This window comes from Paralichthys olivaceus, chromosome 9 (genome assembly GCF_024713975.1).
Source record: "Paralichthys olivaceus isolate ysfri-2021 chromosome 9, ASM2471397v2, whole genome shotgun sequence".
NCBI classification, from domain to species: Eukaryota; Metazoa; Chordata; class Actinopteri; order Pleuronectiformes; family Paralichthyidae; genus Paralichthys; species Paralichthys olivaceus.
In genome coordinates this window covers 8,344,428-8,366,789 of record NC_091101.1, presented here as the reverse complement: position 1 = coordinate 8,366,789, position 22,362 = coordinate 8,344,428, and the positions used below count along the sequence as shown (strand labels likewise).

Sequence of the window (22,362 nt, the reverse complement as noted above, 5' to 3'; positions counted from 1 at the left end):
AATCCAAATAAAGCAACAAACATGAACAATGGCAGACTGGATAAACCAAAATCAACTTTTACCTAATCTTGTTCAGTGTTACTCAGCATAAAAAGTACAAAGACAGACTCGTATAAAAGTAGTCATTTTGTTTTGTGCTCAGAAGATGAGGATGAGCCCTGGTTTAGCTCTTGAATTTAAAGAAATGGTACAAAGCCTCTTCATACTAAATTTGTGCCTGAAGCCTGAAGACATTACCTGCTCTTAGTTTGACTTAATACTCTTTTTATTAGTTAGGAGGGTAAAGCATTATCTATGGACGTATTGATCGTCATTAGGGAAAGTTCCGTCTCCCTACTCTTCTAAAATTGATTTCCTGTCAGGTCCTTGCAGGTTTATGTGTGGTGGGTCTGACTCTGGGGGAAAAATACTACTTTTCAAAAGATTTAAATCTAAAACAATGACTTCTCAGTGTTTAGGAAACTATGAGACTACACTGGTCAAACATTTGAATGTGGGTGAATGGCTGTAATCTTGGAATATATTGTGTCTATATCTGGCAACAGAAACAGATTCTTTTATAAATGATCTGAGATATCCAAAAATCATTTGGCCTGTGGGCTATTTGTTGCCTCAGGCTGACCTCTAAAGTCTCTCGGGATATAATGACTTTCCCAAAAGTGAATTCCACAGTGAGGAAGATAAAACATGGGTTGCAATAAAACTGGTTAACATGCACAGGAAATTTCACAGGTTTAATCTAAACAAATATTTGTTTTCAAACCATCCTGTCTAGTTCATTTCAGATCTTTTTTTTTATCCTTTTATATGAAGCAGTTACTCTTATGACACATGTACCAGTGATAAAACAGATACAGTATGAACCATAAACTTTTATCAGCTCACGTATCATAATCATATATGAAATGGTTTCTCATCTAAGCAGGGGAAAGTTATTTGATCCAAGTGATCAGAGCTGTTTTTTATAATAATGAGACAATTCAGTGTTTTTGGATTCCTCATGCATGAATACAGAACAGCAAGATGGAATCAGGGAGCCGATCACTTCTGCTTAGAAACACTTTTTTTTTTTTTTCTTCTGTCCTGCAACAGATGGCTGCTCTGCTCAGTGATGTGAAAAAAAACAAGATTTTTTTTAATATAGTGTAATGTTTTACCAAATACTATGAAGATGTCAGAGGCACAGGGGAGCCTCTCAAAATAGCTTCACACTGTGATTATCAGTGACATATGCTCAGTGCCACAATGTACAACAATGTATTGCAAAATTCTGACTAACATTTGAAACTCTCTGCTGACCAACTGAACATCTGGGGCTGGTTGTCTAAATTATACCAGGGGTATGGTCAATCTAAAAACTGTGTGTATTGGTTTTGTTATGGTTTCTAAGGTTTTCCGAATTAATAACATGTTGTTTCCATGAAATTATGTAAAAGTAGTGTATCGTAGACCCTATCAGCATTTCCTGCAGAATTAACTCTATGACTGTAAGGGGGTAAATGTACACGTGCATGAAGGTCACTCTCACGCACAACAGATTAAGAGTTTCAGGTACACAGACTGAAGAGTAAAAGACAAGTTGTTATGTAAGAGAAGGAACTGCACTGCTTGCCACAACTGAAGCTGAAACTATGACGTCTGACTGCATGGATGGTAAAAAAGTTACGGACTTAATATGAAAAAAAACAATTGGTTCATTATGAAACTATTGACAAATTAGAATATGGCAGGTCACCACAGTGGACTTTGGTTTTCACTTACTCCACCTCAGCACCCTGAGAGAACTCTATGGGCTCACTGGCCAATCAAGGGGTAACCACTGCACAGAGCAGTCCACGACAGTTAGGCCTGCAGGGCAACACATAGAACTGGAGTTATATCCAGTGACTACTATTACTTTTTTGTGCATGCCCCATTCAACTAGATAAGCTAAATCCAGAATTGCCAACATACGATGAGGCACCGCCAATGTTGATCATGTAATGACCTATAGCCTGTTACATTGACACTCATCATAAGTCTTTAAATATATTGGGTCACAACGTCTTAAGTGGTTGCAGACAATAAATAAGACAGGATCTGCTGATGTCAAAGCACATTAGAGGGCAGAGCACACAAATAGAACAGACTTTGAAGTGCTTTTCCTCTAGTCTGTTGGATGTGACAGATTTGTTACCCAATCCTCCACCCCACCAGGAGTTCAACACACAACCATTTCCAATTTGTCAGGGGTGAACACGCCCCTACATCTGTAAAGGTGTTTACTCCTATGTTGCTCTAGGGTAGGACCCATCCACCGGGCTCAAGAAGAGCAGAATCTCACCATATCTCAAACATGGTCTCAACCCAAGCATTAAGCTAGTTATTGCATTATTATATGAATGAATGAATTCTGAGAAGATAATGACAAGTATGCGTCGTAACAATGTCAAAATATCCTGACTCAACACAAAAATATCTGTTTTAATAAAAATAATCCATCTTATTATACAATAAAATTCACATTACAAGATACTGATCTGTTTTTTCATAATGACTGACATGATGGTCACAGTCTGTTGACCTTTTAACCATTTAAAGTTTCAGTGTGTATAATTTAGTGACATCTAGTGGTGAAGTTGCATGTTGCAGATGAACCTCACCTCACCTTCCCCTTACAAACATGACAGAGAACCTGTGGTAGCCTTCAGTTGTCATAAAAACTCAAACGGTGTTTGTCCAGTTTATCTCTACACCCTGGGCCTTTACGAAGCTTTGCACTTGCTCTCTGCTGCACTTTGTAATGGACTGTACTATTTGTATATGCTTTATTTAATCATCCAGTGTTTGTGTTGGGAAGCATGAGCTTTGTTAATAGTTATTTTATTGTGACTGATCTGCCATTGTTTACTGTAGTATGATGTCATACTGTTTGTATGGTTCAAAGCTGAATGGCTGCAGCTGTCAAGGGAAACCAACTTAAAGAAAATCTTTGTGACACTCAGACTGCTCTCATTACAAGTGGCTTTAATCATATGTAGGTGCATTCTGTTTTATTCATATGGTGCTTTCATTTTTATTGGTTCATTTGTTTTAGCTTTGCTGTAAAGTGCAATTCTTGTATGAAAGGTGCTACACAAATAAAGTGTATTATTATTATTTGGAATTCACCCCAGGTATGAATCTTGCATTCATTTGATTACTGAAATAAAAATCCACAGCCCGTACACTTCAACTAACTATTGTTGACCTAGCTTGATAAGCATAACAATAAACCACTTCCTTCCTGTATAATCAGCAAGATGTGTCCTGTGACGTTTTTTTCTCTGAAATGGGTGAAGAGAACATGTGGGGTTCACTTTCATTTGGTGAATATATGATCGTAAACACATGTGATCAGCCACATCTGTTTACTACAGCCTGAGATCCCCTTTAGCATTTAGCTCAGGCTCGACACCGGGCGGGCTTTAGGACCCTGCGGTGCGGTGCAGACGGGTCAGGCAGGAGCAATGTTATGGTGGATTTCACCTTTTTATTTACAGTCTGTGTTTTCACCTGAGCTGCTGCAGGAACAAGATGAACCAGTGAATCTGAGTCACAACTCACTGACACGCCGCTGTTCACATGCTGCACCGCCGCTAGCTGCGGTGCTTCTCTCTGCTGCTGATGGAGCACATCCGACTACCGAAGGTAAACCCGCGGGGATCACTGCAGTGATTAGACACCATTTTCCCGCTGAGCCTCCGTCACGCAACACTAACCTGCCCGCAGGTCATTCAGGTTTAATGTGCATAATCAAACAAACAGTATGATGGGCGATTGGTGTGTCGGGCCTCGTAGGCACCAGGGTCCTCCTGCTGCTATCAGCTACGTGTCACTGTGTGTGTGTGTCGGTGTGTGTATCTGTGTCACACACATGTATCAGGTGCTGGGGATGTTTGATGCGGTTCTTCCTCTTCTAGGTGGAGAACGTGAAGCTGCTGGACAGACTGTCTCCCAGGAGGAGCAGGGCGGGCACCCTCTACCTGACAGCCACACACTCCATCTTTGTCGAGAACGAGGCTGGAGTGCGCAATGAAACATGGGTAAGCGTCAGCTTAGCACACTGAAAATCCCCTCTGTGCATCTAAGCATCATGATGACCATGTGAAGCTACAGTGACATTCCATAGAGTGTACCTCCGTGTAGACCCGACAGTCCCTTTATGAAAACACTCAGATTTTAATTTGGATCTACACCTAATTCCACGCTCTCATAAATAGCAGCTTCCTGCTCATGCCTGTTTATTTTCATCAAGATCCATGAATTATTCTCTTTGAAATCAACAAAGAATTCGAAAAATGCCAAATTCGCAACGTTAAAGAAAGTGAAAGAAAGAGATCCCAGATCTGCCCCCTGATCCGGAGCTTCCTTGACCTATTATGCATCCATCACGTAGCTTCATGGAAATACATCCTGCAGTGTTTGTGTAATCCTTCTGATTATCAGACAAAGAGGAAAACAGATGAAAATATAAGCTCCTTGGTGGGGTTAATAAATCATTCAGTCCCATATACATGTAATTTCTAGCATTTTGCCAGCGACAGCCAGTGGCTGGAGGCATTATATTTCCGGGTTGTCCGTCGATATCACTTAACATTCTCTGAAGCATGTCTTTAGCTGCTAGAGAGGAAGTTGTATTGGTCATTGTGTGATCAGCACAGCACTGTCATTTAGGATGAAGCTGTTCTTAGTTACTGAGGACTATTCATTGGAGGGTTGTTGAAACAAAAGTCAAGCTTACAAGTGAGCTCTGTCCAGCATAATCCTAACAGCCAAACAACAAAAGCAGGTGAAAACATAACCTCCTTGGCAGAGGTGTTATTTCTATCATTATAAAAAGATTTTTTTTGTCTCTGATTTATCTTACTGCAGGTGCTTCACAGTTTGGTGTGCAATGTGGAGAAACAAGCCGCCACAGCCTCGGGATGCGCTCTACTCATCCACTGTAAGAACTTCCAGGTTCTTCATATTGTCATCCCTCGAGAGCGGGAGTGTCAGGATGTTCACCTGTCGCTGCAGCGTCTCTCCCAGCCAGGTGAGCTGTGGTATGACAACAGCAGAGGACTGATTCTGTTATGTTCTTACATTAGAGCTCAGTCAGTAAGTCAGAGGATCCTTATTATTGTGGCTATTTTACACCTCCACCTGTGCTGGATGAAACATCCTGCCTCAAATAATAGTTCTTTTCAGAAGTTGTTCACTCCATAGTATCTGTGTCAACCTCAAAATTCAGTATTGTTCAGCCTCTACTTATGCTTTCTTTCTGTTTTGCAGCACTTCAGTCTTTCTAATTGCAAATTGGAGCTTTTGCTCATCAAACTTAAACTGAGAGCCAGTGTTGTGTCTTGCAGTGAGTTATGCTGAGCTGTATTGCTTCTCCTACAAGCCCAACGTTGACGAGAAGGAGAGGCGGCAGGAATGGGACTTCTTGGACCTCAAGGCTGATTACAGCAGAATGGGACTCCCAAACTCCCTGTGGAAACTCACCCCCATCAATCGACACTACAAGGTCACTGAGCTGACATCGATGACCAGTTGCAACTTTCCATCCAAATATGGACTTCTCTATCGTACTGAGACTATCTCTCCACCCAGATACATGTTCCGTATCTTCTGGGAATGACCCCCACCTGACAGATGACGTTAATAATTACTTAAGACAAATTGGTAGAACTCACAAGTATATCTTGCCCCTTGAGTGGCCCTTCACCCCTGGCCTTGGCGTCTTGCTGCGCCAGAGCATAAAACGGCTGCAGACCGTATCTGGCCGTCCTGCAAGCTCAGGGGTGTGTAAATAGTGTACGTTTGTAAATAGTTTATTTGTAGCACAGGCTGCAGGCTCACGATTAGAGCACTGGTAATATGTCTGGGGTTCTGAGACTGCTCTGCTTCTTTGCGCGTTGTCTTACAGAAATCCCCATACTTCAGAATATGTATCTAGGTGGAGAGATAGCCTTGATATAATAGAGAAGAACAGTTACAATGTAACCCACAGATCTCGGTTGCTTAGACTTTTGTAATGTCATGTTTTTAAAGGTGAGTGACACTTACCCTGCTGACCTCTTTGTACCTGAGTCTGCCTCACCTCCGATCATCGTGGGGAGCTCCAAGTTCAGAAGCAGAGGCAGATTTCCCACTCTGTCGTACTACTCCAAAGAAAATCATGTAAGTTGACTGCATATTCTTCTCCAAATGCTTCAGACGATAACTAATAGAATGTTTACCAACACTAACAGATCCACTAGGACTCTGCACAGGAATGGTATTAACTGAAGCTCATGTATTTGGTTTAACAATATCACGGTGATGGGTAGTTCACAGGAAGAAGTTTACTGGTTCAGCCGGGGTCTTTACATGTGGAGTTTGCATTCTCTCCCTGTGTGTGCTTAAGCTTTCTCTGGGTTCTCCAACAAAACCATGCAGATAAGGTTAATCAAAGAAATAAGGTGTGAGTGTGAAAGGCTATTTGTTTTTGTATGTTGGCCCTGTGATTAACTGGATAAACTGTGTAGATAATGGGTGGATGGAAATATCATGATGACATAACTTAATTTTTGCTAACCTTGCTCTGCCACTTTTTTTTGACATCATAAAGCCCCAAAGTAAACATGAAGCCGCTGCTGTTAAGTCACTGATGCTGACCGCAGATGATTTCTAACCATTTTTAACTGTGAGGCAATAGATTTTTATATCCCCTTTTTTATTTCCATCTACACACAAAGATGGTGAGCCAGAAATGGTAAATAGACTGCATTTATATTGGGCTTTAAACTACAGGTTATATTCATCCATTCATGTACACATTTATTGTGATTACATCAAAATATGCATCATTTCTACCCTCTACAACTCAGCTACAATGATTCATATTTGTGTATTTTAATAAATGATAAGCCTGAACATTCATCATTTGTCCTATTAATCCCTGACTGGACAGTTGGGAGTGCTTTATGTGTGTGAGGTCAGATTCCCAGGGTTGATGGTCCTGGGTGTGGATGTCAGCTGATACAGAGGGGCTCCACTCAAGTTCATGAGTCAGAAGGGAGAGTCGCACAACAACCTCTGGCTTTCTCCCTTGGGGCCCTTAAATGTAGATACAATAAACTGTGTGGTTGATTAATTCAAATCAAACATTCAGGGAAAGAAAAAGTACTGTGAATTTTTATTCATCCTTATTCTCACATATTGATTTTCTTAATGTCGTGCAAAGTAATAATTTACTTAAAATCGGCTGTCGAGCGTATAAACATTCCTGCATGAAACCTCTTGCCTCCTCCCAGGCTGCCATCTGCCGCAGCAGCCAGCCTCTGTCAGGTTTCAGCGCTCGGTGCCTAGAGGATGAACAGATGCTGGAGGCCATCTTGAGGTCCAATCCCCGCAGCGACTTCATGTATGTGGTGGACACCAGGCCTAAGGTGAGCCCTTCGTGCCCTGCAAAAATACAAGTCATACAGTACGATGCTGTATGTTCAGGTGGGCTTTATTTTCCAAACTGTTGAGCCAGCTGGTTGTGCACACAGCAGAAGTATTTGAAAACATCCTGGTTGTGTAATAACTGAACCATGGTCAATTTTATATAATGGAAATTTGTGTGGAACCATACTTTTGTATTATTTTACACTTTTAACTGCCAATCATATGTTTTTCTAGCTGAATGCGATTGCAAACAGAGCTGCAGGAAAAGGCTACGAAAATGAAGACAACTACTCCAACATTAAATTCCAGTTCATTGGCATCGAGAACATCCATGTTATGAGAAACAGCCAACAAAAAATGCTAGAAGGTAATTATCATGTTCTCACGCTGATTTTAGAATTACTGTAAGAACTGTGGAAACCATTTGGAGACAGATGTGCATTTATCACTGAGTCAGAAATGTCCTCATATCACACGTTTCACATCGCATCGCCTGTTTAAATTTGCTGCTTCTTCCATTACTAGAGCAAGGCAGGACCCCATGCAACCCCTGTGGCTTTCATATGCACTCATGCAGACTGGACTGTGCTGCAATCAGACCTCAAATGAGCCCACTGGAGAATTTCTGGGTATTATGCCGGGGTGCTCCGAGGAAGACTTTGAATCCATCTGGAATTTATTTCAGAGCTATTTTGGCTTCGTGGACAATCCGAGACCTTATCCCCCAAAGAGAGAAAGAGGGCGTGAGAATGATGTGATTTCAAGTCTGAAAAGTTATAGCTGTTCTTAGTTGTGATAACTCTTTGCCCCCTGGTAGCACAAGGGAAGTCTTTAAATGTTGGAGACATAGCGCCTGCCCTTCAGAGCATGCCGGAGTCTCTCTAGCCCATCACACACTTCAATAAGATTTAGAAGACCCCCGCCTGGCAGCATTAGCTCAAACATTTCTCCTGAGTGGAAGTAAACTCTTGTGTTACAAAACCAGAGGCCGAATGAACCTGTTCACCTGACCAGCCCTCCTATCAGGGGCCTCACAGTGCTTTTACAGGTCAGCAAACTGATGCATTGTAAGCGAAAAACCACTTTCTCACCTCTGTGAGCTCTTAATGAGTGAGGACAGAGCAGATGTTTTCATCTACAGGAGTCTGAATTATGAGACTTAATGTGATAAATTGTCCACAGCAGATGCAATGTCAGCCTAGAAGAAATGGTTTCATGTCTCATGTTTATTCTGCCTTACTGTGAACTTGCAAATATTTATGTCGAACCCTGAAGATGGAAAAATAAATTTAGGCTCTGCTTTCTACAAGATAAGCAAACATAATACAGGGAGCCTTATGGTACAGGAATGGATTTGTATTTAATTATCTTTCCTGACTTGTGTTATTGTGTTTGAGTATGGCTTTATGTTGCATTAGTATTTTAAAATGCACAATAACAAGACTATGACTGCAGCACAGTGCAGCTCTGTGGGGCCGGGCAGTTGCTCTTTTTTTAGCAAAGGCCATTGTTGGCATGACAACATGCTCAGACCATAGACTCTAAAAGACGGATGTTACCACTTACTCCTGATTATTTAGATAAGAAGCCAAAATGTTCTGGATACAGGTGCAGCCATCTTGTGCTGCAGGCGAAGAGTCTTCGCAATAGCGATCAGGGGATGGAACCATGGTATCAGGGTCACGCCAATACATGCACCCACCAATCTGGAGTCACTCTCATCTGTCAATCACATTGTTCACCACATTTTTAAAGGATCAAATGACAAATCAAAACCAAACCTACAAGGAGAATCAGCACTTAGACATACTATCAGTGTGATAAGAACCACATAAAATGACAGAAACCATCAGAGACAGTGTCTATACATGTATTTAGACCTATATTACAGCCAACCACCGGGGAGCGATTGAGATGCTTTGGCTTCCCTTTTGATGAGCAGGCACGTTGCCCATCATTACGTACCATCTATGGCTCAGACTGATAGTGACATGCTAATCTAAGCAAGCACTTTTTTTGTTTATCAGGATATACCATCCTTTTTTGAGGGCATGTCAGCATGTTCAGCTGGTTTCTAAATTAATTAGGATCCATCTTATAGGGACCGTGAATGTCTCTAGAAAATTCCATGGCAAATTCTATCTAAAAGAAGTTGACAGATATTTCAGCCTGGATCAAATGTGTGACAAAATAAAAAATGATCCATCACATGAGAAGCTGAGAGGAAGTTTGTTTTTGAAAAACAAAAAAATTGTCCGTGTGACCCATATTTTCCCATGGCATGCACAGATTCCCCCATAAATTCACTGTCATGGATTTAGTCTTTATAATGAAAGTGAACCTGTGGTTTAATAAAGTCCGGAGATCAGGTATGCTCCATGTTTCCTGCCAGTGAGACATCTGTGTTGTGGTTACAGTGTGTGAGCTGCGTACCCCCTCCATGTCCAACTTCCTGGAGGGCCTGGAGAGCTCAGGCTGGCTGAAGCACATCAAAGCTGTTTTGGATGCAGGCATCTTCATCGCCAAGGTCAGTCTGGAGGTTAATCCCTGCTGTCTGCTTCACCACTGCACTCAATATTAGCTTAGGTGTGTGTGGGTCTGTGAGTCATTGTGTATTGTATCCTGCCTGTGTTGTGCGATCTGTCTGTGCAGAGACAACTTTTATTGAAGTAGCATAATTCCTCTGCTGCCATAAATTGAATTGTAATAAAACTACTTGCTCTCAGGCTCCACCAGTCAATAACTTTAGATAGTAAGTGGTTGAGGTCAGGAAAGGTCAATCAGTTCAAGTGAATATACAGTCCAACAGGAGAAATTCTGATATCTGTGTCCCCCATCTTAAATTACAGATAAAATACAAATACATCGGTCAAGTTTCCCAAACTTCATCAGCAGAAACTCCAGACCTTTCTCTGACACCTGTCTGTTGGATCCACTTTAATTGTTGAGTCATACACATGATGAGTCTACAGCTCTTTGTCGCATTTTTAAACAGTACAGGAGAAATTACATCAAATAACATCTCAGGTATGACATTTAAGTATCATACACAGATATTCAGAGTGATGTATGTTGAGTAATGGATTGTTGCCGTCCACATTTGCATGTTAGCACTCTTTTTTGCGTTTGCTGGCACATGGCTACGTTTGTTGGCAGGTTGTCGCCTCCAACTATTCATCAGGGGAAAAGCATAAAACCAGAGGTAGGAATTTGGCCTCACATGTGCGTTCATATTCAAGATAAACACTTTGGTCTGTAGTGCTTAGTGTGGACAAAAACTCAACAGATTATTGTAAACGTTTTCGACCTTCAGGGTTTGGGTGTCAAAGCCTGAGGAAGAAAAACTGCTGACAATGACTTTACGGCTAAATTCTACCTCAGGGCACTACGAATATTGATCTCATATTCACTGCAAATTAATAACTTTGATTTTTCTCTGGGTATTTTATCTAACATAATTAAAAAATATCGACATGAAATTGTATAATATTTCAGCTACATGATTTAAAAGATAAACCTTTTTGATATGACCTTCTGATATTAAACTATGATCCACACCAGACACAAGAGAGCTATTATGTTTTTCACAGTTACCTTCTTGGTCCAATCCCATTTTAGCTAATAGTATATCCCCATCAAGCAAATATTGGTATTCTGATTACAATTCACATCCCTGTCTGACATAGATGAAATATGATATTGGTATATGTCTTATATGTGTTAACAAGTAATTTTGCTTTGTAACCATTGTTTATCTTTGCCACCCTGAGTCTGTTTTGGCACTGCACTGACTGTGTATGTGTATGTGCGTGTGTCACAGGCTGTAGCAGAGGAGGGTGTCAGTGTCTTGGTTCACTGTTCAGACGGTTGGGACCGTACGGCTCAGGTGTGTTCAGTGGCCTGTGTGCTGTTGGATCCCTACTACAGGACCCTCAGAGGACTCATGGTAAGTACTGCATATTTCCCTTTGTTGGACTGTGACTGCCACATAACCCTGTGATACACTCTGTATCATATCAATATATCGTAGCTGGTGGTCGTCCCCACTAGGCCTGCGAGGCTCTTTTCTTTGATCAGCTGGATTTGTGGAGGATAAGTCGGAATCCAAAAAGAGCCCGACTGGAAAATATATGTAATGCAGTGTCTTGCTTTTTGGGGATTGTCCATAAAGGGTGAAAAGGTCCAGCCATTCTACATGGATTTACTGTGCACAATGTCTGATCCTTTAATCATGACTAACTGGAGTTAAAGATGTTCAAAAACTGTCACCTTCCCTCTGTTTTCTTTGCACTAAGGTCCTCATTGAGAGAGACTGGGTCTCATTTGGACACAAGTTCTCCCACAGGTGTGATTCTAAACATGACTTTTAAAAGATCTGTGATTTGGACGCTTTGTTTTGATCTAACTGTGCCCAACTCATCTCTAGGTGCAACCACCTGGTCGGAGACCCTAAGGAGGTGTCTCCTGTCATTGACCAGTTCCTGGAGTGTGTGTGGCAGCTGATGGAGCAGTTCCCCTGTGCCTTTGAGTTCAACGAGAGATTCCTCATCATCATTCACAGCCACATCTACTCCTGCCAGTTCGGCAACTTCATTGGCAACAACCAGCGGGAGAGGATCGAGCTGGGGTGAGATTTAAACCTGCTGCTGCTGCCATCAGTTTCTTTTCCTTTTCACAGCTCAGACATCTGGTCTGAGAGAAGAGTGACGACTCAGGAGAAGTGACAGCCAGTAGTATTTTACGTCACTGTGCTTGTACAAGTTAAGACAAGTGGAAACAAAAAGTACTGATTATTCTGTCTTTATCTGCTATTTGACTCACAGAGTGCGTGAGAGGACTCACTCTTTGTGGAATTATCTGTGGATGAACCGCGCAGACTACATCAACCCTCTGTACAGGCCGGACCACAGCCAGACTCAGGGGCTCCTCCGTCCCTCTACTGCCCCCTACTGCTTTAAGTAAGTTGTCACTAAAAGACAGCCTGGTTTGTAATCAGGTGTACACATATTTGAAATACTATTCTCAGTTAATACTTGCCGTCTGATTGTGAGAAAAATACTCATAAGCTTCTGTCATGGAAGGTATAGGGATTAATAGGGCCTTAATCTCACACATGAACTTGCTTTAGATTCTGGAGAGGCCTGTACAATCATTTTGACCGAGGGATGCATCCACGTCAGTCTGTAGAGGATTACCTTCGGGCCGTCCAAGAGGAGACACAGCAGCTGGAGGGGCAGCTGTCCTCACACAAACAGGTAGGACAAGCCCTGCCGCTTCTTACCACACGTCATTTCTCACATGGAAAAACAAACTCCTGCTTATAGAAAGTGACTGTTCCTTATGTTCTACATTCTCAATAGAAAATTGCTCAACTGGAACAGGAGCAGGTGTGGCGTGTCACCAAGAAGACGACCCCCTTTGATAAGAGCCCCACAGCGTGGGCCCTCCTTAATGATCTCACTTTGGCCAACACCCCTCAGGACTACACTGGGGACTTCATCACCAGCAGCCCTGGTCAGCTGAAAGCAACAGAGAGCAGCTTGATCTTCCTGCCGCAGGACCTGAACCAAACATCTGAAGCAAACCTGTCCAATGGCAGCGACCAGGAGTCTGGGATCGCTGACCTGAGCTGTCGCTCGCCTCTCAGCGAGGACAGCACCAGGGATCCAGACTCAGATGAGGCTACCTTCTCTGCTGCCTGAGCAAATGTAGCGTGTGTCCACCTGTACATTCACCAAGTCACCTGGCTATTGGCTAGCGTCAGTGAAAAGTCTTGCACTGGGTTACACATCTGACTTGCACTATTGTTTGCATGTTGTGAGGTGGACTCTCCCTTTTGCCACTTAAATACATAATAGTTAAAAGTTATCTGCTGTAGCTGAAACATTTCATTCTTACGCCAGGGAAAGAAATTCTGAAAGTAATAGTAAAGCTGAATATTGCTCAGTGTCATGTATGTTGTTTGACAGCAGACTTGACCCATTGAGTTAAAAGCAAACTAAGAACAATCCTGAACATTTGTCTCTACATGTAACATGATTGTTGAGTGTAGACGTATTAGTGCTTTGGTTGGTTTTCCATACACCTCGTTTCATCATTATACATTTTGCTTTACACACTGTAAAAGTTAAACACTGCTTCAATAGTAGTTGACAACAGCTTTATTTCCAACTAGGAAAACATTGTTAGCTATAAAGAGATTCCTCCCAAAAGATTCAATATCAATTTTTTTAAAGCAATAAAAGTCAGCTCCAAATGGAACAAAATGCCAATGAATTATTAAATAGTAATCAAACTGATGAAACACTGACAATAATGTAATAACAAACAAACTGGCGAAAACTGCAAACTCAAGGATATAATGTGAGAACAGCATACAAGCTGCTGTCACATTGTTCTAAGCATGATTCATCTTTGAGCAGTTTATAAGTCCTCTCTGTAGTGTTATGATAATTTTGTCCGACCCCTGTTTTAAATGCTGTTGCACATTTTGGTCACTGCTGATGGTCTGGGATCAGATCATCTAACCTGAAAGACGAGCAGTAATGCTCTTCTACACAAAGTTAGGTTTATACGTCAGTGTTGCCATGTTTCAATCCCACAGTTCATGTTATAAATGCACTCCATGCACCACAGGGACCTCAGCTGGTGTTTGTAGTCATTACACTACAATAACCATGGGTTAGTTGATGTTGGTAAGCTCTGAATTTTTACTGAACACAGTGGCCATTCTAAAAACATTTGTCCACAATATTGCAACGCTAGATTTGTTGCGATCAAACCAAATGTTTTACCAAAGGGAATCAACTGTATAAAGTGGAGTAAATGATAGAACTGCAGAACAGACGAGAGCATGTGAATAAAAATATTCTGCCATTTAGTGAAGCAGATTAGTGACTGTTTTTTGAATATGTGTGCCATTTGTAGAATTAGGATTAAATCTAGTGTAGTATACATTACTGTAGGTGCACTCCAATACTGCAAATGAACAAAGTACATTATCCAGCGAAGCATGTTAAGAATATTTTTGTACTTTTGACCTATTTTTTTGACTACTGTAATCTGTCTTTGGTGCATGTTGTTTTTTATTTGTAAGAGTTTGACCTTGTATAAAAGAAAGAGCTTTATATTACTGTGTGTGTTTGTGCAGGTGGAGAAAGAGCCAAATTGATCAAAATGACCTAAATGCAAAGTTGTATCAGTTGTGTCAATGTTCTTGTCAAATAAATAAATAAATAAATATAATACTATCAGTCAAATAGTTCTATATGTTCATTGTGACCATTTATTCAAATTATAAGACCACTTATACAGTATACGTGTCCACCCATGCAGATCATGCTGGTTTTATTTGAGGTTTCTGGATTATCTATTGATAACACTTAAATGTTTGTTTTTTTTGGCATTCGAGTGCACCAACCCTCTAAAATGTTTCCCTGCATTTGTAGAATCATACAACCAGAAATATCAAGCGTTTGTATGTTCAATTCTGCTTTTCTCCTGACCAGCCTTAAAGTCAAACAGGTAAACATGTGAGAGGCACAGTCTGACATATTTGGTAATTTTTGGGAATGTATTACTGCAACCGAGGTGCATCTTTGTCTTCCCTTATCTGTACAACTGAAAGAGCAACAAAAGCTGCCCCTCATTACAGATTCAATCTCTGTAGTTGATGAACATCTGCCCAGCTGTTCTGACCTCCAGCTTCCAATTACATAATTAAGGGGAAAGTTGAAAATTAAGAGAAACTGGACTTTCTCTGCTGAATATTTTGTATAAAACATTTTTAAAAACGTTTTTTTTAAGTGACCTTTTTTAAGTTAAGTTACCTAAAACAATATCAATAAGACTGAGCGATTGACAACAATGTGACAATGCAGTGGATATAATACAATACACCCATGCATACAAAATAATAAAAAGAACAAATAAAGTAAGAGAAAAGGAATAAACACACAAGTGGTGAATCTGGAATTAAAGATTGTGCTTTTTAAAGTTTGCAACAATTCAGATAATTTTGTAATATACAAGAAAAGTGTGGGTGTTTTAAGGTCATTTGTGAAAATATGCTCTCAATTTAAATCCCCAATTTTATGTTTTCATATGATACAGTTCCACACAGAAATGGAAATGTGGATTAAATATCGGAATCATAAAAATAAACAACATTAACAATCGAAATGATTTTAAAATGAACGTCCTTCATCTTGGCTGATACTCACACTCACGTGGAAGCAAACATACACGCACATGACGTCGATCTTTGCGTGATGACGCAGTGTTGTAGGCTCGGCTATGATGGCAGCCGTGGGTTGACATCGATACAATACTCCATATAAACTATTTAAAAGTTAGAGGAACAGCCCCGACACAGTAACGTAGCACAAAGTACGAGTCTCCAGATAGCACACGCTTTAAACACACAGCCGCCCGGGCTGGGGAACGGTAAGTGATCCAGGCTCCTGGAGCTTTGCTGGAGCAAAGTGGCGCCCACTGCACACACACACATATAAACACCTGTATTTATATGTGTAGGTGTGAGGGACAGTGTGTGTGTGTGCTGCGAGTCGTGTCTTTCACGTGTTGCACACACTCTTCTCCATGTGTCGAGCCGCCGGTCCGCTGGAGAAGTGCTGCTGAGGGTGAAGCCAGCCTGCGACCTGAGAGCCTCACTGTCCGGCTCATGTTCAGCAGCGCTCAGCCTGTAGCATGCTAACTGCTAAATGCTAACTGCTGGAGGGGAACTAGCATAGCCCCAAAAACTGCTGCTGCTGAGGGAAGCTGCTGGGACAGGACCCGAGCTCTCATCTGCCTGCCTGTCTGTCTGTCTGTCTGTCTGTCTGTCTGCCTGTCTGTCTGTCTGCCTGCCTGCCTACCTGTCTGTCTGTCTGTCTGCTTCTCTCTCTGTCTGTCTGTCTGTCTGCTTTTCTCCCTCTCTCTGCCTGCCTGTCTGCTTCTCTCTCTGTCTGTCTGTCTGCTTCTCCGTCTGTCTGTCTGTCTGTCTACCTGCCTGCTTGCTTCTTTCTCTCTCTGTGTGTGTGTCTCTCTCTCTCTATCTCTCTCTGTCTGTCTGTCTGTCAGTCACTCTCTATTTGTCACTGTGTGTGTGTGTGTGCATGTCTTTCTCTCTGTCTGTCTGTCTTTCTGTGTGTGTCTCTCTCACCATCTGTGTGTCTCTGTATCTATCTCTCTCAGTCTGTTACTCTCTCTCTCCCCCTCTGTCACTCTCTCTCTCTGTGTCTCTGTGTGTGTCTTTTTCTCTGTCTCTCTCTGTCTCTGTGTGTGTCTCTCTCACCCTCTGTGTGTCTCTCAGTCTCTGTGTGTGTCTCTCTGTCTCTGTGTGTGTCTGTCTCTCTCTGTTTGTCTCTCTTCTAATTTGAAGAGTTCATTTAGCACTATATAAATGTGTCAAAGTGGAAAGGAGGAGCAAACAGCTCAGATATTCATTTAGCCTCTTCCCTGCCCTCAGCAGTTCCTATAATAAGGTTATATGTATTGTTGACCAGTTGTTGTGTATCAATGTGTTCGATCACAGGTCAACACACATACAGGGATCAGTCTATGAACTGACCGACTATCTTTTTCTCTTTGCATGGTGAAGTGGCACTATGCCCGCAGCTACTGTGGATCACAGCCAAAGAATATGTGAAGTTTGGGCCAACAACCTGGAGGAGGAGCTGAAGAGGATCAGACATGTCATCCGAAAATACAACTACATCGCTATGGTGAGAGGTGCCCATGGACACAACACTGTTTGATACATTTTGTCCATCTGGAGATGTGGAGAGTCGTCCCCATCCAGAGAGTTGTTTCCCTTCAATATTGTTGCCAACATAAGCAATGATAATGTTAAATAGTGATACAATATGTATTGAATGCATGTTCGCTAATTATAAACGCAAAATAAAATATTCTTAAACTTGGAGAGCTACGCAATCTCAGTGTGGACTGACTTCCTGTAAGTCTCAACTTTACAGCAGTTCATTAAAAACAAAGGTGTCAGACACATTGCTTCAATTCAATCAGTAAATAGAATACAACACATTAACATTTAAACAGACTGCCACTTGTGCTGTTTTACATCACAAGTGGCAGTGATGTACTCAGTACGTGCAGCTGCATCTTCTAATGCACATGTGAGGCAGGAGGTCTATCCACAATTAAAATGTTCACAACTCGATGAATTTCTAACCTACTATTGAGCCGTTTGCTTTGTTGTGTCAGATGTGTATTTATGTCACAGAATGCTTGTTTACATTATGAATTCTCTATTCATACAGAAATATGTGATCTTTTGTAGATTCTAATGGAGTAATAGTTCTATAATACTGTATTCCAGATACATTTACCTAAAACAATTAGGTTCTAAGTTTTTTACCGTGTGTGTGTGTGTGTGTATGTATATATATATATATATAAATATATATATATATATATATACACACACATTTGGTGGTCCCCTTTGGTGTTCCCTCCAGGAATTGCTCTGTTTATCTTCCCCTCCAACAGTGAGATGAAAGATCCACCCCTAGGTATTTGCAAACAAGATGTCCAATATGTGATATGATGCACTGATCATTTTGACATATTATAATTCAGTAACAGGCGCAGGGTAAACTATATAAATTGATATATCTTAAATACAGAGAAAAATGCTTTGTACCAAATATGGCTACTAGGTAATTTCTATTAGTAGTCTCCTGCCCAGTGACAGGTGAACAGAGACAAGTCTAGGGGACACATTTTTATGAGTGTGTGCAATTTTGTGCAGCTTGATTGAATTTAAGGGGACTGTTGGACCATGGCGGCGCTCTATTGAGTGCTGTTCTAGTTTACTCCCCTGTGCATAATAAACTGTCTTCTTGCAGGACACAGAGTTTCCCGGTGTAGTAGCCAGACCAATCGGAGAGTTCAGAAGCAACGCTGACTATCAGTACCAGCTACTGCGCTGCAATGTGGATTTGCTCAAGATAATCCAGCTGGGCCTCACGTTTATGAACGAGCAAGGGGAATACCCTCCAGGGACATCAACGTGGCAGTTCAATTTTAAGTTTAACCTCACGTAAGATGAGTTTCCTGTCACTTTCATCACAGTCATTTCTGATGCTGCAGTCAAACATAGCCAGCATTTTAACCTGAGATAAGTCAAAATTACAATGAGCAGGTGACAGTTTTAGCAGCACAGCTTCAGGGGAAATATTAATGCCCTGTATATTCAAGTAGTAAACCAGAATTTGCCAGAGAACAGAAGTATTTCAGCTTTTTCTTTCACTAACGAAACACAAGCCAATATTTTAAGCTATCACCTGCCTTTCTTTTTTATATATAATATGAATAGTTATTGTATGATGCGTGTTGTGTCTCATCAGAGAGGACATGTATGCACAGGACTCCATTGAACTCCTGACCACTTCAGGGATTCAGTTCAAGAAGCACGAGGACGAAGGCATCGAGACGCTCTACTTTGCAGAGCTGCTGATGACGTCAGGGGTGGTGCTTTGTGATGGGGTCAAGTGGCTTTCTTTTCACAGGTATTCTGCTTTAGTAATGAATTTGTTTTTGTATATACTGCAACGTGTGAACTCTAGGAGCTGCACTGTCAACAGCTCCACAAAAGAAGAGCTTATTTGCCTCGTAATAAGAGCTAAGATGTTACGCAGAACTATGATTGTTTTGCCACAAATAAGAAAATAACTGAATTTACTGTTAAAGTTGCTGTTCAATCACCAGTATTTATATTTACAATCTGCTGCTTAACATCTTCATTTCGCACTCAGTTTCCCACTGTGTCTCCATGGCAAACTGAGGCTAAAGATAACCAGGCTCTGGATATTAAACAAAGCTTAGGTTTCAAACATCACTGTCATCTTGTTCAGGTATTTAGAACAAACTTTAACAAACAGGCTCTAATGTCATTGTTATTTACAATCTTGTTGAATCTGTATTTCTCTAATTTCTCCTAATTGTGAATTCAGTGTTGATCTTTTTGGAAATTGCTCTCTTGTGGATGTTGATACTAGTTGTTGTAAGAGTGCTATCTGATCTTTGTGTAGTTATTTACCCTTCCTCGTGTCTTGGTCTGCCATAAGAAAAAAGAACCAGTCAGGCCGTCATTTATTATCTTTGTTTCATGACAAATTAGATATGAACACCTCTTGAATCCCTCTGCTGTGTGTATTTTTAAACACACAGTTAAATTGTGTGCATGTGTTGGTGTATGTGTGTGTTTTGCAGTGGCTATGACTTTGGCTACCTGATCAAGATTCTGTCCAACGCTAACCTGCCGGAGGAGGAGGTGGACTTTTTCGAGATTCTTCGATTGTACTTTCCAGTCATTTATGACGTGAAGTACCTCATGAAGAGCTGTAAAAACCTGAAGGTACATGCAGGAAGGAAATGTGCAGTTTTATTAATACAAAGCTTGAGTGTGGCCCTCAGCTTTTACTTTGACTACAAGCATCGATTTTGTGAGTAAGAGACTGTGTTTTTTGTTTTCAGGGCGGACTGCAGGAAGTAGCTGAACAGCTGGAGCTGGAGAGGATCGGACCACAGCATCAAGCCGGCTCCGACTCGTTACTCACAGGCATGGCTTTCTTCAAGATGAGGGAGGTGGGTACATGCACTCCTTTGCATTAATCTGACACCATTTTAGTCTCATGTCAGAACTGGAATGGCACCTAGAAGAGTATGTACCTCCACCAAGGCCCAACAGTCCCGGAACACGTCTGCTTTCTTTAATTGAGAATAATTATCTGAGAAATCAGTGATAATGTTGAAAAAAATCCTGGATCTGCCCCCTGGTCTCGATCTGTACCAAAATTGAACCCGGTCTTTCGTGACCCATAGCACATCCTTCCACAAAGGTTTGTGGTAATCCATCTAGTAGTTTTGGTGTAATCTTCCTACTACTGGACAGAAAAAGATATGATAAACAAACACAGACAAAGACATATCCTCTTTAGCAGAGGTAAGAAGCCTCCTGGTCACTCTCTCTCAGTCTCAGATAGAAATTGTGTAGAATTTTGTAAGATTGCGATTCTGTTTTGTTTTTTTTATACACTGAAACTTCATATACTTGTCAGAGTCAAGTGTGTGGTCTGAACATGTAATGGTTAAAATGTAACAGTCTATAGCGCGAACATGTTGTAGCTCATGATAGTGTGAGTGCACGCTAGTGTGAGCATGTGGAATATAGCGCAATCAAATAGCGCTGCACACTCCAAGTAAGAGATCTCCTTGTAATAATGTTAAAAAAAGGTTTTGGTTTGTTATGAAACTGTGATGGGACAAAATAGTGCGTGAGGGGCCGCTTCAGTCTTTTATCAGTATCACATGAAATGAACATGTTTGTGTCTGCTCTCAGTATCATGCTCTTTTAACATTGTTTTCTACAGATGTTCTTTGAGGATCATATTGACGATGCAAAGTACTGTGGTCACTTGTACGGGCTCGGCTCCGGCTCCGCCTACGTCCAGAATGGAACAGGAAATGCTTACGAAGAGGAGGCTAACAAGCAGCAGTCGTGACATCACTCCGAAAACGTTTCCATCACGCTGTTCACCTCCACAATCAGTGAGGCGCCGAGCTTCGACAGCCGGATGACGATAAAAATGGAAGATCATGAAACATATATACATTGTTTAGTGAGCTGTTTCTCATAGGTTCTGCTCATCTTAGAGTATGATGGTCAAAAAAAAAAAGTCACAGCTGCCCTCACCACGTGCTGCTGTGCGTGTGTGTGTGAGTTTTGGTTTAGTTACATCTGACATGCTTGAAGAGATGGGATTTTAGTTTTCCTGAAATGTTCTGTAGAAATATTTTGCACTTTAAAAGCTCTAACCTGATTTTATATGGAAAGCTGAAATGTTTCCGATGTCTCGCTCCTCTTTGTTGCCTTGTCTGTGTTCCCGTTTTACATCGCGAACATGTGCTTCTTTACTATCATAACAATTGTTCTCACCCTGCTCAGCCTTAACACTAGCTGCATTCTTATCTTTTAATAGTTTTAATTTATTGCGCTAGTTATCTGACGATGAACAGTCGCCCCGTTCAACACTACACATCACTGCGTATCTTCCGGTTGATGGGAAAGGGAGTTCTTCTCAGTGAGTGTGTTTACGTGCACATGAGTAGTTATTTAAATTGATTTCATTTGTTAATAATATTGTTGACAAGCTCTATTGTGCAGAAACAAATTTCCTCTGTTGTAGCTGTTTTTCTGTTTGTTTTCACGATAAAGCTCAGAAGAGTTGGATATTAATATATGTAACAAGATGCATACGGTGGGTTTCCATTGAGGGGAATGTTGAGTATTTTTATTTGTGCATGTAAACAACCTCATTGACACAAGCACATATGAACAAGGAGGACATTGCCTCTCGACATGGATCTACCACATCTATAAAAACAATGAAAAGGCACTAAAAGAAAAACAGTCAACGTGCTGAGACTTCCCTGAACTGCTCTGCTGAGAGTAAGTTTTCATTTTTAATTAAAGTAAAGGAATTGTAGAGTTTTAGTGTTATAATAAAAGAAGAAAAACTATAACTTTTACTCATTGGGAGGAAAACTAACATTTGTTTTTAACGTTTCTCTCCAGTGCAGTTCATTTCACTTGTAGTTCTGGCCTTTGAATTTTTTTTCTTGCTTTCCAGAGTCATGCTTCCTAGACCAGTCGCATGTACTAAAACATTTGAATAAATGCTGTGTTGTTTAATAGTATCCTGAACTTCCATATAGGTGTGTTGAAGTTGTAGGTTCACGACTTATTAACCCGCCTCAGCGTCGAAACAACTGAGACACTTGTCTTTCTCTCTGCAGCACGTCTCACACTGCAAAGGAGTAAAAAGAAGAATATGCAATATAACAGGATTGTTTTCAGATTATTTTGTAAATAAAGGCTTGAAACTTTTCTACCATAAAATG

At 41.1% G+C, this 22,362-nt stretch overlaps 2 protein-coding genes across 2 annotated transcripts; both read left to right on the top strand.

Annotated features, from left to right (window-relative positions):
- Positions 1-3,343: 3,343 nt before the first annotated feature.
- Positions 3,344-14,696, top strand: mtmr7a (myotubularin related protein 7a). The gene is made up of 14 exons (XM_020085518.2): positions 3,344-3,669; positions 3,942-4,064; positions 4,894-5,056; positions 5,373-5,530; positions 6,058-6,186; positions 7,302-7,436; positions 7,672-7,804; positions 9,855-9,964; positions 11,258-11,383; positions 11,733-11,782; positions 11,864-12,064; positions 12,261-12,395; positions 12,566-12,692; positions 12,798-14,696. The coding sequence occupies exons 1-14, from the start codon at positions 3,646-3,648 to the stop codon at positions 13,137-13,139; spliced, it is 1,956 nt and encodes a 651-aa protein (XP_019941077.1). The 5' UTR covers positions 3,344-3,645; the 3' UTR covers positions 13,140-14,696.
- Positions 14,697-15,709: 1,013 nt separating this feature from the next.
- On the top strand, positions 15,710-22,360 carry cnot7 (CCR4-NOT transcription complex, subunit 7). The gene is made up of 7 exons (XM_020085473.2): positions 15,710-15,882; positions 17,039-17,162; positions 18,306-18,499; positions 18,807-18,968; positions 19,672-19,816; positions 19,936-20,046; positions 20,832-22,360. The coding sequence occupies exons 2-7, from the start codon at positions 17,046-17,048 to the stop codon at positions 20,961-20,963; spliced, it is 861 nt and encodes a 286-aa protein (XP_019941032.1). The 5' UTR covers positions 15,710-15,882; positions 17,039-17,045; the 3' UTR covers positions 20,964-22,360.
- The last annotated feature ends 2 nt before the right edge of the window (positions 22,361-22,362 follow it).

Coding starts and splice junctions, on each gene's coding strand:
- mtmr7a (XM_020085518.2), top strand. CDS start 3,646: ATGGAGCACATCCGACTACCGAAG. Junction 5,057..5,372: donor GCAGCGTCTCTCCCAGCCAG/GTGAGCTGTGGT, acceptor TGTGTCTTGCAG/TGAGTTATGCTGAGCTGTAT. Junction 11,783..11,863: donor GGACACAAGTTCTCCCACAG/GTGTGATTCTAA, acceptor ACTCATCTCTAG/GTGCAACCACCTGGTCGGAG.
- cnot7 (XM_020085473.2), top strand. CDS start 17,046: ATGCCCGCAGCTACTGTGGATCACAGCCAAAGAATATGTGAAGTTTGG. Junction 18,500..18,806: donor AATTTTAAGTTTAACCTCAC/GTAAGATGAGTT, acceptor GTGTCTCATCAG/AGAGGACATGTATGCACAGG. Junction 18,969..19,671: donor AAGTGGCTTTCTTTTCACAG/GTATTCTGCTTT, acceptor TGTGTTTTGCAG/TGGCTATGACTTTGGCTACC.